The sequence below is a fragment of the Elgaria multicarinata genome, chromosome 2 (genome assembly GCF_023053635.1).
Source record: "Elgaria multicarinata webbii isolate HBS135686 ecotype San Diego chromosome 2, rElgMul1.1.pri, whole genome shotgun sequence".
NCBI lineage: Eukaryota > Metazoa > Chordata > Lepidosauria > Squamata > Anguidae > Elgaria > Elgaria multicarinata.
The window spans coordinates 2624075-2643648 of NC_086172.1; the positions used below are offsets into that span (position 1 = coordinate 2624075).

A 19574-nucleotide genomic window follows, 5' to 3' on the forward strand; every position below is an offset into this window, starting at 1 on the left:
CAAGTTTTCATATGCTATATAAGCACTATAAGGAAAGGAAAGGAACTTCTCGTGCAAGCACTTGAGTCATTGCTGACTCCTATTATTATTATTATTATTATTATTATTATTATTATTTATATAGCACCATCAATGTACATGGTGCTGTACAGAGTAAAACAGTAAATAGCAAGACCCTGCCGCATAGGCTTACATTCTAATAAAACCATAATAAAACAATAAGGAGGGGAAGAGAAAGCAAACAGGCACAGGGTAGGGTAAACAGGCACTGGGTAGGGTAAAACTAACAGTATAAAGTCAGAACAAAATCAAGTTTTAAAAGCTTTAGGAAAAAGAAAAGTTTTTAGCTGAGCTTTAAAAGCTGCGGTTGAACTTGTAGTTCTCAAATGTTCTGGAAGAGCGTTCCAGGCATAAGGGGCAGGAGAAGAAAATGGACGAAGCCGAGCAAGGGAAGGAGAGACCCTTGGGCAGGCGAGAAACATGGCATCAGAGGAGCGAAGAGCACGAGCGGGGCAATAGTGTGAGATGAGAGAGGAGAGATAGGAAGGAGCTAGATAGTGAAAAGCTTTGAAGGTCAACAGGAGAAGTTTATATTGGATTCTGAAGAGAATTGGAAGCCAATGAAGAGATTTCAGAAGTGGAGTTACATGGTCAGAGCGGCGAGCCAAGAAGATGATCTTAGCAGCAGAGTGGTGAACAGAAACCAACAGACTGATGTGAGAAGAAGGAAGGCCAGTGAGAAGAAGGTTGCAGCAGTCCAACCGAGAAATAACCAAGGCATGAACAAGAGTCTTGGCAGAAGAGACAGACAAAAATGATCGAATCCTGGCAATATTATACAGGAAAAAACGACAGGATTTAGCTACTGCCTCAATATGAGGAATAAAGGAGAGCGAGGAGTCAAATATAAAGCCAAGGCTACGAGCTTCCTTGACCGGAGTAAGCGTAACATCATTGACAGTAAGAGAGAATGAGAGATGAGGAGAAGGTTTAGGAGGAAAAACAAGCAATTCAGTCTTTGCCATATTAAGTTTCAAATGACGATGAAGCAACCAAGCTGAGATATCTGAAAGACATGCCGAGATACGATCGTGAACATCAGGAGAAAGATCCGGAGATGAAAGATATAATTGTGTATCATCGGCGTACAGATGATATTGGAGGCCTGCTTTTGCTGATGTTTTCTTGGCAGACTTTGTAGCGGGGTGGTTTGCCATTGCCTTCCCCAGTTGCAGTTACCTTTCCCCCAGCTAGCTGGGTACTCAATTTACCGACCTCAGAGGAAGGAAGGCTGAGTCGACCTGAGCCGGCTGCCTGAGAACCAGCTTCCACTGGGATCGAACTCAGGCTGTGGGGAGAGTTTCGGCTGCAGTAACTGCTGATTACCACTCTGTGCCACACAAGGCTTTATATAAGCACTTTGTTGTTGTTGTTGTTTATTCGTTCAGTCGTTTCCGACTCTTCATGACTTCATGGACCAGCCCACGCCAGAGCTTTCTGTCGGCTGTCGCCACCCCTAGCTCCCCCAAGGTCAAGTCTGTCACCTCCAGAGTATCATCCATCTTGCCCTTGGTCGGCCCCTCTTCCTTTTGCCTTCCACTTTCCCTAGCATCAGCATCTTCTCCAGGGTATCCTGTCTTCTCATTACGTGGCCGAAGTACTTCAGTTTTGCCTTTAATATCATTCCCTCAAGTGAGCAGTCTGGCTTTATTTCCTGGACTGGTTTGATCTTCTTGCAGTCCAAGGCACTCTCAGCATTTTCCTCCAACACCACAGTTCAAAAGCATCTATCTTCCTTTGCTCAGCTTTCCTTATGTTCCAGCTCTCGCAGCCATAGGTTACTAAGGGGAATACCATTGCTTTAACTATGCAGACCTTTGTTGTCAGTGTGGGGTCTCTGCTCTTAACTATTTTATCAAGATTTGTCATTGCTCTCCTCCCAAGAAGTAAACGTCTTCTGATTTCCTGGCTGCAGTCAGCATCTGCAGTAATCTTTGCGCCCAGAAATACAAAGTCTGTCACTGCCTCCACGTTTTCTCCCTCTATTTGCCAGTTACCAATCAAGCTGGTTGCCATAATCTTTGTTTTTTTGAGGTTTAACTGCAACCCAGCTTTTGCACTTTCTTCTTTCACCTTTGTCACAAGGCTCCTCATCTCCTCCTCGCTTTCAGCCATCAAAGTGGTGTCATCTGCATATCTGAGATTGTTAATGCTTCTTCCTGCGATTTTAACTCCAGCCTTGGATTCATCCAGCCCAGCACATCGCATGATGTGTTCTGCACACAAGTTGAATAGGTAAGGTGAGAGTGTACAACCCTGCCGTACCACTTTCCCAATCTTAAACCAGTCCGTTGCTCCGTGGTCTGTTCTTACCATTGCTACTTGTTCGTTATACAGATTCCTCAGGAGGCAGACAAGATGACTTGGTATCCCCATACCACCAAGAACTTGCCACAGTTTGTTATGATCCACACAGTCAAAGGCTTTAGAATAGTCAATAAAACAGAAATAGATGTTTTTCTGGAACTCCCTGGCTTTCTCCATTATCCAGCGGATATTGGCAATTTGGTCTCTAGTTCCTCTGCCTTTTCTAAACCCAGCTTGTACATCTGGCAATTCTCGCTCCATGAATTGCTGGAGTCTACCTTGCAGGATCTTGAGCATTACCTTACTGGCATGTGAAATAAGTGCCACTGTCCGATAGTTTGAACATTCTTTAGTGTTTCCCTTTTTTGGTATGGGGATATAAGTTGATGTTTTCCAGTCTGATGGCCATTCTTGTGTTTTCCAAATTTGCTGGCATATGGCATGCATCACCTTGACAGCATCATCTTGCAATATTTTAAACAGTTCAGCTGGGATACCATTGTCTCCTGCTGCCTTGTTATTAGCAATGCTTCTTAAGGCCCATTCAACCTCACTCTTCAGGATGTCTAGCTCTAACTCACTGACCACACTGTCTGAGCTATCCTCGATATTATTATCCTTCCTATACAGATCTTCCGTATATTCTTGCCACCTTTTCTTGATCTCTTCTGTTTCTGTTAGGTCCTTGCCATCTTTGTTTTTGATCATACCCATTTTTGCCTGGAATTTACCTCCGATGTTTCTAATTTTGGGGAAGAGGTCTCTTGTCCTTCCTATTCTATTGTCTTCTTCCACTTCCGCACATTGCTTGTTTAAAAATAATTCCTTATCTCTTCTGGCTAACCTCTGGAATTTTGCATTTAATTGGGCATATCTCCCCCTATCACTGTTGCCTTTTGCTTTCCTTCTTTCTTGGGCTACTTCCAGTGTCTCAGCAGACAGCCATCTTGCCTTCTTGGTTTTCTTTTTCTTTGGGACGTTTTTGCCACCTCTTGGACAATGTTGCGAACTTCTGTCCATAGTTCTTCCGGGACCCTATCTACTAAATCTAGTCCCTTAAATCTATTCTTCACTTCCACTGCATATTCATTAGGAATATTAGTGAGCTCATATCTAACTGATCTGTGGGTCTTCCCTATTCTCTTTAGTTTGATTCTAAATTGTGCAATAAGAAGTTCGTGATCTGAGCTACAGTCAGCTCCAGGTCTTGTTTTTACTGTCTGTATAGATGTTTGCCACCTTTGGCTGCAAAGGATGTAGTCAATCTGATTTCGGTGTCGGCCATCTGGTGAAGTCCATGTATAAAGCCGTCTTTTCGGTTGTTGGAAGAGAGTGTTTGTTATGCACAGTGAGTTGTCCTGGCAGAATTCTATCAGCCTATGTCCCGCTTCATTTTGTTCTCCTAGACCATGCTTACCTGTAATTCCAGATGTCATTTGACTGCCCATCTTAGCGTTCCAGTCTCCTGTAACGAAAATAACATCTCTTTTTGGTGTATTATCCAGTAGGTGCTGAAGATCTTCATAGAACTGATCTACTTCTGCTTCTTCAGCATCTGTGGTTGGGGCATATATTTGGATCACTGTGATGTTAAATGGCTTCCCCTGAATTCGAATTGAGATCATTCTATCATATTTTGGATTGTATCCAAGCACTGCTTTAGCCACTTTATTATTAATTATGAAGGCTACTCCATTTCTTCTGCGATCCTCTTGTCCACAGTAGTAGATCTGGTGGTGATCTGATGTGAAGTGGCCCATTCCAGTCCATTTCACTTCACTGACACCCAATATATCTATATTTAATCTTGACATCTCACCAATAACCACATCCAATTTGCCCTGGCTCATAGATCTTACATTCCAGGTTCCTATGGTGTGTTGATCTTTAGAACATCAGATTCATCGTTCACCACCAGCACCGTTGGCCGCTAGCCGTCCTTTCGGCTTTGAGCTAGCTGCATCATCACATCTGGGGCTAGTTGAACTTATCCTCTGTTCCTCCCCAGTAGCATTTTGACCATCTTCCGACCTGGGGGTCCCATCTTCCGATGGTATACCGACATATCTCTGGTTGTACTGATCCATTTAGTTTTCACGGCAAGAATACTGGGGTGGGATCCCCAGGGATCGTATTTAGTCTGACCTCTCTACCATGACCTTCCCGTCTTGGGTGTCCCTTCACGGTTTAGCTCATGGCATCCTTGAGGTGCTCAAGCTTGAGCACCACGACAAGGTAACGATCTCCTTTGCTGGAGATATAAGCACTATATAAGCACTATATAACCGAAATGGGATAATTCACGGGTAAACCAGAACAAACGTGTACGTGGGGTGAACCTCACAGCCTTGCTAAACCTTTAGTCTAGTTTCAAGCTATCTGTCACAAAAAGTATCACCAGCTCCAAAACTGCACAACTTCCCACAGACTAGACTCACCCAATGAAGGCACAACTGAGCATTTGTTGTGCCATAAGCTAACTGAGCACAATCTAGCACAGAGTTACATGTGCTTAAGCATAACAACTTTTTTTAAAAGCATAACTACTTAAAGAAGCTTAAGCACATAACTCTGTCCTGGATTGTAGTCATCCCTACCCGATCCCCTACCCTGCAGAGACCCCCCCCCACACACACATATTACAATTCTAAACCTGCTTACTCAGAAGTAATTGTAACTGTGTTCAACACGGCTTCCTTCTAGGTAAGTATGCTGAGAATTGCAGAGAATGGGTGCTCAGTAATTGATCAAAACACAAATGGTGAATTCAGGATACAGCTTCATAATTCTGTGATCCTCAGTAAGTACAAGTCTGTATAGTCACATAGATTTATGTCAGGGCCGGGCAACTTTGGAGTGTGTGTCAAAGCCACACAGGCTGCACAACCGGAAGCAAAGCCACTGGCAGTTTGCTGCCAAGATTAGACAGCAAACTGCTACAGCACAGTAAGTAGGTCAAAGTTAGCTTGCAGACAAGCTCAGTTTGACCTATTTACCGCTCCATAGCATTTAACGGCATTTATTTTGCTGCCGCCATGAATCTGGGTGAGGCAGCGGATCTAACAAGAATGGGAATTATCTTGCCGTGGCTTTGCATGGATTGGAATAGCCCTTAGTTCAAAACAGCAAAGCCTCCATGTAGCTGTGAGAGCTGGACACATTGTACCCACCCCATCTGAATGAAGCCACAGCCACTAGCACCCTAAGCATAGCTCCTGCCAGAGTACACCCTACAGCCCCCTTGTCTATTCCATTTCTGAGGATGGTTGCCCCATAGCGGTGGGAAGCCCTCAGAATACTCCCCTCTGACTTCAAATTGTATTGACTACAAAGCCATATGCTGCTTAGGGAAGTCTGCCACCCAATGGCTGGAGTTGGTACTTCAAGCATCAAACACAAACACACACACACACACACACACACACACACACACACATGTTCTTAAATCCAAATAACCCTAAAGTGGACATGCATAGGACCCTCTTTAGGTACATGTCAAGTTCCAGGTGTCCAGATTTCATAATCTTGAAACTATCCCATTGACAGACATATAAACAGACATCCTCATACATACATATACATAAATAATATACAACGATATGGTTCTTAGGCTTACTATTAAGTTGGTTAGGATCTGTAGCAAAGCTGCGGCTTGCAGACATCCTTTGAGTGAGGTCAGGATCTTGATCCACTATGGTGAATGTCACTTGCCTGTCTCCAGCTGGCCACTCTAGGCCTCCATCATCCTCGCTGCTACACAGAGCAAACATGATTCCCAGGTAACTTCCACTGGAGCTGGGTAGACCATACGGATAGAGCCTGAGCGCAAAGCAATAGCCCTCTGAATTATAGAATAATGGGCTTGGAATATAGTCTCCTCTGGGGGTGTTGTATAAAAGAGCAGTAAAGTTTCTTATCTGCCAGATGTTAGTGGGGCATTGTGTTTCAGTCAGACTGATGTCATCCATGTTAATTCCACCAGTAGAGGTGGATGGGTCTCCTTTAATGCCATGAAAAACATAGCGGAATTTGGTCTGGCTGTTAAAAGGAATGTTTGCCAAGTTCCACCGTTGTTCTCCATCAGCTGTAAGAAAAAGAGCAAAACCTGTTATTTCTGCATCTTCAGTAGTAAATGCAAAAGCTTGATGCACCTAGGCATAAATTCTGTTGAATTCAGTAGGGCCTGTATCTGAGTAGACCTGCTGTGCAAGCAGGGGGCTTGAGCGAAGCCACACAGTAAATTTACTGTGGAAGGTGTGAACCTATCTCTCCTAGCCATAGCATATTAAGAAAATGACATAGAATAATCCTTTCACATCAATGTATCATTTCATAATTCATGGGGTGGAGAAAGAAACTAGTTGTATGATTGTGTCCTAAATTTAAAGCCTAAATACCAGAGATAAACCTTCAATGTCATTGTGTGAGAAGAGTGTACCACATTGGTTTCTTCACTTTAAGTGACCCCTAGAGCTATTCTACCTGAGGCGGTTCATCAGCTGTTAATCCTCTGTGGGCGCAATCCTATGAGATGTATCAAGGATACTCGTGAGACTCTGAACTCAGAGGCTTTTGAATATCCTATGCAGAACAGGATGTGCCTCACACCTCCTGTTCTGCATTTTAACTAGATGGGTGATTTTGCCCATCTAGTGGAGGTTTCTAGGAGGGGGAGGGAAGGACAGCTGGGGATACTTCGTATTCACACATCCCCAGACTCTTCCCCACCTCGGCTCTGGGAACACCCCCTTTGGCGAACTTGTAGCTGCAGCCAGTGCAGTTCTTTCTGCATTAGCTGGGAGGGGGCGGAGGAAGGGGCAAAGGAGGAGGTGAGCCCAGAGCTAGGAAACCAAAATATCCAATGTCCCCCAGACACTGTCTATTAGGCATAGGATTGTTCTCCCTTTCTATTTTTCAGTTTTGTCGCAGAACTGAGATCCAAGCACTACATGAAGTGTGCTTCCTTTCCTTCTTTTCCACTACATAACCTGTAGATGGCATTGTGGTGTAGCGGAAGAGTGCAAATGCACAAGTAAAAAAAGTGTTTTCTTTCACTTTTACAGTGAAATACCGCACTTCCCCTGTTGTTAAAAAGCCAGAAGTCAAAAACCTCTCCAAAATTGCTCTTTAGGCACAGAAGTAAAACTGGAGGGTTGCAAAATTGTCTAAAGAACCTATAAACAACTATGAGTAGGCAATGATAGGAGCATGATAAATGCCTTGTGTAGAAAAGCGCCTGGATTCCAACCTTTAGATCTCAATTTATTGCACAAATATCCTGCAGTGCAATAACGTGCCATCTAATGGATTGTTTGACCTAAAAACAAAAACCAACAACACCCAAATGGGAAAATAATTGACTACATTAATTTTCAACTGCCATCATGTAATCAATCTTGTGACTTCTTTGTTCGATGCAGCCTTTTTCTTATTTCAAAGACCAAACACAGAAGTAGTCATGTGGCCACCAAAGCGTTACTGTTCTTGCACAGTTCATTATAATCACACCAGTGTGACTACTTGTGCCTTCTACACTATTACCTAAGGAAAATAAAATCAGATCCTCTGATGGAATTATGGATCAATGCTTAATCAATTAAATCCAATTCCCATATTTATCTTGATAGAGCTTTCTTAATTCTATGGCCTTAGCTAGACCTACCTTTGATTCCACAACAGAGGAGGGAAGATCCCACGATGACCTCAGGAGGAGAGGCATCGCACCCACCGTTATTATTATTATTTTAAAGCAGCAAGAGCGCACAAGCACTCAAGAGCCGAAAGGTAAGTTGTTTTTTTTTTAAAAAATTAATTTTCCCGCTCCCCCCACCCTACTCCCAATGGGTGCAGCGCTCCTGAGGAGCGCTGTGCCCCATACACAGCTCACAGCTCCATGTGAGGAATCGCGCAGAGCCAGGTCAACTCGTGGCAATGGGCCACACGTTCTGTGGTCTCAGGCTTAGCCCGAGACCACGGAAAAACCGGGCCCAAAGTGTAGGGCTCTATCCCGGGGCAAGGGAGAGATGATCCTAGAGGATCGGCAATCCTTGACTTGATATTGACCAATAGGGATGACTTAGTGGATAAAGTGGCAGTTACGGGAACTCTGGGGGAAAGTGGCCACATCATACTTGAATTCTTGATTATGAAGGAGACAAAAGTTGAGTGTAGCCATGCACGATTTTAATAAACTCAGAACTATGATAAGTAAGGTCCTGTGGCAAGTGAGCGTAATGAGAAAAGGCGTGCAGGATGGGTGGGAGTATTTAAAAAATGAAATTTTAAAGGCACAGTTACAAACAATTCCAACAAGGAGAAAAGACAGAAGACAACAGAGGAAACCAATTTCTTCAGATACGTGAGTATAGAATCATAGAATAGCAAAGTTGGAAGGGGCCTACAAGGCCATCGAGTCCAACCCCCTGCTCAATGCAGGAATCCACCCTAAAGCATCCCTGACAGATGGTTGTCCAGCTGCCTCTTGATGTAGTAAAAGACAGAGGAAAGAAATGGTGGTTCAACTGCTTAATGAGGATGGCAAATTGATAACAGATGAAAAAGAAAAGGCTGAAGTGCTCAATTCCTACTTTGACTCAGTCTTCTCCCAAAAGCGGGTCTATGACCCCCCTGGAAAAAGTGAAGCAGAAGTTGAGGGGGCAGGATTACAGTTTGAGATTGATAAACAAATGGTCAAGGAACACCTAATTTCCTTGAATGAGTTCAAATCTCCAGGGCCCGATGAACTGCATCCTAGAGTAATGAAGGAGCTAGCGGAAGAACTCCCAGAACCTTTGTCTATTATATTTGCAAAATCATGGAAGACGGGTGAGGTGCCGGACGACTGGAGGAGGGCTAACGTTGTCCCTATCTTCAAAAAGGGCAAAAAGGAGGAACCTGGGAACTACAAACCAGTCAGTCTGACATCCATCCCTGGGAAAATTCTGGAGCAGATTATAAAGAAGTCAATCTGTAAACACCTTGAAATCAATGCGGTGATCACTAGAAGCCAACATGGATTTGTCAAGAACAAGTCCTGTCAGACAAATTTGATCTCATTTTTTGATAAGGTAACCTCCCTTGTGGACCGTGGGAACGCTGTGTACGTCATATATCTTGACTTCAGCAAAGCTTTTGACAAAATGCCCCATGATATTCTGATTAACAAACTAGCTAAAAGTGGGCTAGATGGAACAACTATTAGGTGAATTCACAGTTGGCTACAGAATCGGACTCAAAGAGTACTTATCAATGGAACCTTCTCAAACTGGGGAGAGGCAACGAGTGGGGTACTGCAGGGCTCAGTCCTGGGCCCAGTGCTCTTCAACATTTTTATTAATGATTTGGACGAGGAGGTGCAGGGAACACTGATCATATTTGCAGATGACACCAAATTGGGTGGGATAGCTAATACCCTGGAAGACAGAAACAAACTTCAAAGTGATCTTGATAGGCTGGAGTGCTGGGCTGAAAACAACAGAATGAAATTGAATAGGGATAAATGCCAAGTTCTACATTTAGGAAATACAAACCAAATGCACATTAACAAGATGGGGGATACTTGGCTCAGCAATACTACAAACAAGAAGGATCTTGGAATTGTTGTAGACTGCAAGCTGAATATGAGCCAACAGTGCGATATGGCTGCAAGAAAGGCCAATGCTATTTTGGGCTGCATTAATAGAAGTATAGTTTCCAAATCACGTGAGGTACTGGTTCCTCTCTATTCGGCCCTGGTTAGGCCTCATCTAGAGTATTGCATCCAGTTCTGGGCTCCACAATTCAAGAAGGACGCAGACAAGCTGGAGCGTGTTCAGAGGAGGGCAACTAGGATGATCAGGGGTCTGGAAACAAAGCCCTATGAAGAGAGACTGAAAGAACTGGGCATGTTTAGCCTGGAGAAGAGAAGATTGAGGGGAGACATGATAGCACTCTTCAAATACTTAAAAGGTTGTCACACAGAGGAGGGCCAGGATCTCTTCTCGATCCTCCCAGAGTGCAGGACACGGAATAACGGGCTCAAGTTAAAGGAAGCCAGATTCCAGCTAGACATCAAGAAAAACCTCCTGACTGTTAGAGCAGTACGACAATGGAATCAGTTACCTAGGGAGGTTGTGGGCTCTCCCACACTAGAGGCATTCAAGAGGCAGCTGGACAAGCATCTGTCAGGGATGCTTTAGGGTGAATTCCTGCATTGAGCAGGGGGTTGGACTCGATGGCCTTGTAGGCCCCTTCCAACTCTGCTATTCTATGATTCTATGATCCCTCTCTGATGCTGGGACCCCCTATGCATCATGTGGACACACAGGGACGATCCCAGGGTTTGCCCCAGGATAAAGCCCCACCTATATTTTGAGTGAATACCCCTATAATATATCTAATGAGATTATGAGAAGAGAACATATTTATCAGGATACGTATCCCATATTTTTGGAGTGCAGTCCATATTTAATTGAGGTCAAAGTCAAATTTCCCCATTCTGCATTGTACCTTTAACTAGGGCTGTGCTCCGCTCCATTTTTGGTCGTAGAAGCGGCATCAGAGCGGCCTGATTTGCCTCCGTTAAAGGCGGATTGGATCAGGGGGGGCAGCAGAGCAATGTGGAGCATGTCGCTGATTTGTGGAGTTCTCCACTTGTTTTCGGGGATCCGCCCGCCATTTTGGATTCCCCCCCCCCCAGGATTGCATTGGCCAAAAATATGCCTATAACTTCTTTGTTTTTTAAAGCTAGATCCCTGAAACTTACTGTGCTTAGACAATGATGATTGGGGGTCATTTGTGGTGATTTTCAGAATTTCGTCCTGCGGTTTGCTTGCTATTAATTTTTATAGAATGGGTAAAATGGGAGGGGGCAATGTTTCTTGAAGCGATCAGAGGCAGATTCAACTCCCAATCATGATGATAAGTGATCACCTGATGTGAAGCATCCTCCAATCCCAATGTTGGAGGGGGGGACTAAGCCAGAGCCACCAAGAGACAATTTTCCTTTCTCTCTCTTTGTGGGTTGGAGTTCGTGGAGAGAGGAGGCTAATTAGTTAGTTCTGTGTGCTGTAGCTGCATTTGTTTGGAGGAGATAGAATTTAGCTTGGGTGTGTGTGTTTGTTTGTTTCTGACTTTTTGCTTAGCTTTCCTTTGCTCTGTTTTGACTTATTGCTTTATATACATTTATAATTCTTATTGGAATGTTTGTTTGTTTCTCACCCCCCCCAACGCCTTCCCCCTGTCTTTTAAACCCTGTGTTCAGTGACTGTGTTTGTATTCATTTTCCTTCTTTCTTCCATATAAAAAAACCCAGGAAAATTACCAAAAAAATCTATCCTTTCTTTCTCTCTCTCACTCTGTGTGTGTGTGTTTGTTGGGACTGTGTGTGATTGTGTGACTGTGTTTGCTGTGCACTGCTTGTTAAGTGCAAAAAGCATTCAAATAAAGTTTGGACAAACCACACACTTGTCCCATTTCCCCAAATAATAAATACGTAAATAAATCAGGGCAAGCTTGGGCATGAATAAGGATCAATGTGGAAGTTCTGATGGTACCCAGTTAGAGGTCTGCGTGTGGAAGAATGACGGAGATACATGCATTTCTGTAAATGGGGAAAATATTTTTTTAAAACTCCCCAAAAATCAGAGCATGCTCGTATTTCCCTCAAAATGGGCATGAATCAGGATCTAGGTGGAAGCTGTGATGGTGCCCAGTTAGAGGTCTTTATCCGGAAAAATGATGGAGATGACTGCATTTCTGAAAATGGGAGGGGAGATTTTTAAATATTCCCCAAAATTCAGGGCATGCTTGGATTTCTTTAAAAATGGCCATGAATCTGGATACATTTATAAGCTCTCATGGTGGCCTGTTTGATGTTTTTAACTTTAAAAGTGACGGAGAAGTTTCAAGGTTTGTTAATTGGGGTTAGGGTTGAGGGTTAAAACGTTAAAAAAATCGCAAAAAATCAGGGCATGCTCGGATTTCCTTCAAACTGGGCATGAATAAGGAACAAGTTGGAAGCTGTGATGGTGCCCATTTTCAAGTTTCTAACCGGAAAAATGACAGAGATAACTGCATTTCTGAAAACAGGGGGATTTTTTAAATATTCCCCAAAATTCAGGGCATGCTTGGATTTGCTTCAAAATGGGATACATTTATAAGCTTTCATGGTGCCAATTTTGATGTTTATAACTTGAAAACTAAAAAAGTTATAGGTGTTTGACATTTTCAATGCAAGTCTATGGGGGGGGGGACATGGAGTTCCGATCCGGATCTGGATCCAGATCTGGAGCCCCACAGGGGAGCGGAGTGGACCATAGGAGGATCGATGCAGGGTGGAGTGGACCCAATCCGGAAGTTGCGGATTGGGATCCAGAGCGGATCGGGGGGGAGGGGTTCCGTGCACAGCCCTACTTTTAACCTATAAGATGAGGATAAAAGCAATTTGTCTCCCACATACACATTGTTTGTATATGTGAGTGCACAAATTCACACTAAAATAGACGTTCTTCCCTCTCCTGGATGCACACAGCTTCCCAGAACCCCCTGCTCAGCTGTTTTATTGCTTTGTCCTTTTAAAAATGTGGCCCAGGGAGTCACTCTCACAGGGCTCTGCGGTTCCTGCCGTAGAAGCCCCATTCCTTTGGAAAGAGAATTTAAATGGATTGAAAAAAGAAATAGTAGAAAAGTTAAAGAAGTATAAGAAACTGAACCTTTCTTGGTTTGGAAGAATAGCTTTAATAAAGATGAAAATTTTACCTAAGCTTAATTTTTTCTTTAGGATGTTACCAATAAGAATTTCAGATTTAGAGTTAAAAAGTTGGCAGAATCTTATAAATAATTACTGTAATGCTGAGAAGAAATCAAGGATGAATAAAAGTAAATGGTATTTAAGCCAAAGGAAGGGAGGATTGGGTCTCCCGAACCTTAGGTACTATTATATAGCAAATAGGTTAAGACACATTGTTGAAGCAATTTTAGGGGTAGGGGATTTAGAATGGATGGAGGAAAATATATCAGGTAATATAGATTTAAAATTGCAGAATGTATTTTTTAAGGAAAAAGGGAAGGGTAAATGGCTTAACGATTTAGATAATCAGTTTTTGAAGTTCCATTGGGAACTTTGGAACAAATATAAAAAGGAACTGCTTTCAAGTAATTCCTCCTTATGCTAAAGAATTTAGCATAATAATGCTAAAGAATTTTCCTGAAGACTTAAAGAATAGATTAAGCAAAGTTTTAATAGAAAAAAATAAAATGAAATTAAGAGAATGGTTAAGGGGGATGAATACAAGAGAGAGGTTGGAGGAAGTTTTAAAAGATTTGAAATTAACGTGGTTAAACTATGGGCAATTGGAACAATGGACTAAAAACTGGGTAAGAGAAAATGGAGAGTGTGGAGAGAGGACGAAATTTGAGGAATTAATTGAAAAAAAAGAAATTGATAAGGGACAAAATATAGGGACAAAAGGGTTAATGAGTCAACTATATATTATATTAGCTGAGAAAGGAGTGTTGGATAGTGTTGGGAAAGTGGTTTGGGAGACTGATTTGAAGATACAGATAGGACAGCAGAGGTGGGAAGGACTATGGAGACAGAGAGTGTTGAGAAATATGTCAGTAAGAATAAAGGAGAATTACTATAAACTTGTATGGAGGTGGTATTTAACTCCGGTTAGATTAAATAAGATTAATTATCAGCTTTCAGCAGATTGTTGGAGGGGTTGTGGTGAAAAAGGAACATATTTACATATGTGGTGGGATTGTAAACATGTACAAAAGTTGTGGAAGATGGTGTTCTTTGAAATTGAGCAGATTGTGGGATTTAAAATAGAGGACACACCAAGAATTGCATTACTCTCACTGCAAGAAGAACTTAAATGTAATAAAGAAACGAAAGAACTGATAACGAACCTGCTGACGGCTGCGAGGCTGATTGTAGCTAGGAACTGGAAGATTCAAGGAGATTATTGTATTGAAGAATCGTATAAAGAAGTGTGGGACATTTCTATAAATGATAAATTGACATGTAATATTAAAACGAAAAGAGGTATAGTAAAAACGAATGATTTTGAGGGTATATGGAAAAAGTTCCTAGAGTTTGTGTTTTCTAAGGGAAGTGGGAAACCACCAACAGATGAATCTATGAGTTTTTGGAAACAGGAATGAGATCCCGAGGCGGGGGGAGCACTGTTATGTTGAGTACGAATATGTTTAATAGCTTAAGTATGAATATATGATATTAAGGCAATTTTATATTAATGTATCAACTGTTTTTTATTTGTTGTGTTTGTTGTTGTTGTATTTAAAAAAATTTTTTTAAAAAAAGCCCCATTCCTAAAGCAAACTGTTAGACTCTGAGGATGAAAAATCTAAAGGATATCTCGTGTGCTTCCTGGAAATCAAAACATAAACCTCAGTGCTTTAAGGATGACTTCAAGGCTTACCATAGAATGAATGTAGTTTCACCATCTTTCTAATATTTCCATTTCCATCATCAGTTTTAATCCACACCACAAGCTTATCTTTTGGACTGCCATCAATTTTGTAAAAAAACTGCAGACACTTTGTATTCCTCCTTGGGTACAGGATACGGGATTCCAAAATGGCTGCTTCGTTTGCAAGCCCTGTTGTGGTATCCAAGCGCATAAAATATCCCCTCTCTGCAAAGCAGATGCAGGTAAGGTTTTTTAAACATTGGTAGGCTGTTATGAATTTTGGACAATAAGCAGTTAACTGCTAACTATGCACCCTTATGACAACTCTGCATTTTTCGTGCCCACACTTTTTCAAAATGACAAAATATAAGAAAAACCTAGTATTCTCTTTAAATTACAAAGGCATAAATAATAAATATGGAAAACAAGGAAATAGCAAAATACCAGCTAGACAGTGACATCAAAGAAGGTATTTTCTCTGTTACAGATAAAACTGCAACATAAGGTACACTCTTGCAAAACGTTACATGTGCATATGTTAAATGTTGCAAACGTTACATGTTACATATGCATGCACATAACGGTGCAAACAATTGAAGCCATAACTATTCTTGCTGATGAACCACATATCTCCAGGGGTGGCAGACCACAAGCTCCCCCCACCGCATCAGCACTGTTTTCTGAGAGGGAGAGAGAGATTGAGATGTCTCAATGCAGCACCTACTGTACAGAGGGCTAGCGGCCACAGAGACCAAATGAATCCTTAATGACTGCTAAAATGTGCCCATATTTTTTACAGAGAACTATAGAAAAATAGGTGGTGTAGTGGCTGGCTGGCTGTCACAAGCCAACGTGACCTCTCAGGTTTACTCCTCCACACACTCATAGCAGTAGTCCCCAGTAAGCTGCGAGGCTGATCAGCATTAGGGCACTGTTGGAAGTCTTCTGTCAGTGAAGCAGATGGCAAACAAATATAGGCCAGAGATTAATTGAGGAGTTGTTAGTTGCTAACTACATCACAACAATTAAAAAAACTGTAAGGTTTACATGTCCTTCCCAACTCCCCAATTTGAAGAAATCAGTAAATTTCTCATTCAATTATGTGGTTACAGCAAAATCATTTCTAGGACAACTCTTGGTTTATATATTTTTTCCAAATGGAAGCACATTCTTTGCTGATGGTTCAGCCACATACTAAGACCTTTTGAGAAACTCTGGGTACAATTCAGCATTGAAGCTTCATTTGTTTCCATGGGTGAGATCTAAGCGTGTGCTTTAATCTCTCCCACGGCAATAAATGTGAGTGACACATTTAACTTCGTCTGATCATGCCCATTTTTCCTACATGATAAAATTAATGTTGAATTTTCGTCATCAGTTACTATATTAAAAATGTGCCGTAATGCCTTACTTTCACAGTGGCCATCCAAGTTGTTGCCACTGGTTGTAGTCAGGGTGCGCTGCCAGTCAACACCATCTCTCCTACTCTGCACCATGCCACAGATGTTAATGGACTCGAAGGTACACTGGTCAAGAAGGGTAAGACTAGAAGCTGTAAAGTAGGCACAGATATTTTATAACAGAACAAACCTTTGCAATTAAAACAAAGCTTGCCTTCCTGCCTAAAAATGACCCATAAACCTTCCTCTCCAATTTGTTTGATATAATTGGCATGACATATATTTTGTAACAATTGCTGATAATTGTTCATCCTTCTTAAAAACCTTTTAAAAAATTAATAGGGTTGCCATTATCATCATCATCATCATTAATCTCTCTTTTCTTGCTTGTGGTGGTTTTTCTAGATGAACATGATGGACTTTGCCAAGTCATGCTGTCTTTTACTGATTCAGAAATTGCCTAACTATTGAGCATGTTTTAAGTATGACTGCTTTTTGGATGTTGGTGTGGATGTATTTTGGTAGGCCTAATTTCTGAAGGTTTTGTGTAAAAAAATTTTTTTTAAAAAAAATTGGTGACTGATGTGACTAATTATGTTGCCATAGTTCTTTAACTTCCATAGCCAGTGGTGTATATTTTTCTCTCTTTTCCTCTTCCTTTTCTACAACGTTTTTGTCATTAGGTATTGCTATGTAAACTGCCCAGAGAGCTTCAGCTATGGGGCAGTATATAAATTAAATAAATAAATAAATGTCAATGAGGTAGGTGTGTTTTTCTTGGTTGTTTTTGACTGTTATGTCTGGTTGAAGTTGAAACAAGCTAAGAGGTGCTAGCCTTTAGTCCATTTTGTTCCATGGCTAATGTTTGTAGGGTAATAGTAAATAAAAGTCCAGAAACTTCCATTATTCCAAAATATGGCAGCCAGGCTGGTCACTAGAGGTGACCACATTACACCAGTTTTAAAAACTCTTCACTAGCTACCAATTAGTTTCTGGGCAAAGTACAAAGTGTTGGTTATTACCTTTAAAGCCCTACATGGTTTGGGTACAGGCTACCTGCAGGATCGCCTTCTCCCGTACAATCCACCCCACACACTTAGGTCCTCTGGGAAGAATCTACTTCAGCTAGCAAAAACTAGATTAACAACTTCTACCCAGAGGACCTTTTCTTCTGCTGCCCCCAGATTGTGGAATGGCCTGCCAGAGGAGATTCATCAACTTGACAATCTTTTAGAGTTTAAAAAAGCAATAAAGACTGATGTATTCTGGCAGGCCTATCCAGTGAAATTTTAGGATGTTTTAAGGATGTTTTAAAGATGTTTTAATAATGTGTGATATGATTTTAATCACTTTTAACATGTATTTTATATCATGTTTTTATACTGTTTGTTTTATACTTTGAATGGTTTTAGTTTTTATGAACTGCCCAGGGAGCTTCGGCTATTGGGCGGTATAAAAATGCAATAAATAAATAAATAAATAAATAAATAATAGTTTATACTCTTTCTGAATGTTTGTTTGCTTGTTTGTTGTACTAGATTTTTCTGTACTTGTCAACTGCTTCATTTGTTCAGTGGTAGCAGTATGCTGAATGTGTGAGTATGGATCTGAGAAAGGTGATGGGGAAAGAGTGTTAAATGAGACTATGGTCATCCAGTGAAGGATTTGCAGTCAGAAAAGATATTTGAGGAAGGGATGCTAAAATTTAGCGAGGGATGCTAAAAGCAATAAAAAGGCTTTCTTCAGATACGTAAGTAGTAAAAGACAGAGGAAAGAAATGGTGGTTCAACTGCTTAATGAGGATGGCAAATTGATAACAGATGACAAAGAAAAGGCTGAAATGCTCAATTCCTACTTTGCCTCGGTCTTCTCCCAAAAGCGGGTCTATGACCCCCCTGGAAAAAGTGAAGCAGAAGTTGAGGGGGCAGGATTGCAGTTTGAGATTGATAAACAAATGGTCAAAGAACACCTAATTTCCTTGAATGAGTTTAAATCTCCAGGGCCCGATGAACTGCATCCTAGAGTAATGAAGGAGCTAGCAGAAGAACTCTCAGAACCTTTGTCTATTATCTTTGCAAAATCATGGAAGACAAGTGAGGTGCCGGACGACTGGAGGAGGGCTAACGTTGTCCCTATCTTCAAAAAGGGCAAAAAGGAGGAACCTGGGAACTACAGACCAGTCAGTCTGACATCCATCCCTGGGAAAATTCTGGAGCAGATTATAAAGAAGTCAGTCTGTAAACACCTTGAAATCAATGCGGTGATTACTAGAAGCCAACATGGATTTGTCAGGAACAAATCCTGTCAGACTAATTTGATCTCATTTTTTGATAGGATAACCTCCCTTGTGGACTGTGGGAATGCTGTGGACGTCATATATCTTGACTTCAGCAAAGCTTTTGACAAAGTACCACATGACATTCTGATTAACAAACTAGCTAAAAGTGGGCTAGATGGAACAACTATTAGATGGATCCACAGCTGGCTACAGAATCGGACTCAAAGAGTACTTATCAATGGAACCTTCTCAAACTGGGGAGGGGCAACGAGTGGTGTACTGCAGGGCTCAGTCCTGGGCCCAGTGCTCTTCAACATTTTTATTAATGATTTGGACAAGGAGGTGCAGGGAACGCTGATCAAATTTGCAGATGACACCAAATTGGGTGGGATAGCTAATACCCTGGAAGACAGAAACAAACTTCCAAGTGATCTTGATAGGCTGGTGTGCTCGGCTGAAAACAACAGAATGAAATTGAATAGGGATAAATGCCAAGTTCTACATTTAGGGAATAGAAACCAAATGCACAGTTACAAGATGGGGGACACTTGGCTCAGCAATATTACAAACAAGAAGGATCTTGGAATTGTTGTAGATCACAAGCTGAATATGAGCCAACAGTGCGATATGGCTGCAAGAAAGGCAAATGCTATTTTGGGCTGCATTAATAGAAGTATAGCTTCCAAATCACATGAGGTACTGGTTCCTCTCTATTCGGCCCTGGTTAGGCCTCATCTAGAGTATATCTAACATCTCATCTGGCAGTCATATGGGCAGAAGAACAGGATATGAATTATGTCTTTATAAAAAGTGATGTCCTGAAAATTGAGTAGAGGTGCTTCCATAGGAGAACAGCCCTGCTCAGGTTCTGTGAGAGGAATGAGGGTGGGAAGCACAGCCCATCCTCCCCAATTCTCCTCATGTACCACCTTTGTCAGCCTGCCCCACACCACCTCCACCATTAGAGCAAAAGTTTACTTTGAGAACCAGGCAATGGGCAGCTCTAGCTCTCCCTCCTCCTTCCCCAGGCTTTTTTTTTTTTAAGTAAAAGGAGATTCAGAGAGCACCCTAATGCAATGCCCTCTACTTTGGGATGGTGGGAGGTGAACTATA

At 41.8% G+C, this 19574-nt stretch overlaps 1 protein-coding gene across 1 annotated transcript in view; it reads right to left on the reverse strand.

Moving 5' to 3' along the window:
- Positions 1-19574, reverse strand: part of LOC134391925 (meprin A subunit alpha-like) — a 62286-nt gene that overhangs the window by 16031 nt on the left and 26681 nt on the right. The window contains exons 10-12 of the mRNA XM_063115848.1: positions 16195-16335; positions 14793-15008; positions 5984-6451 (exon numbers count right to left, since the gene is read on the reverse strand). Of these exons, the coding sequence (XP_062971918.1) occupies positions 5984-6451; positions 14793-15008; positions 16195-16335 (825 nt within the window). The remainder of the gene's footprint in view (positions 1-5983; positions 6452-14792; positions 15009-16194; positions 16336-19574) is intronic.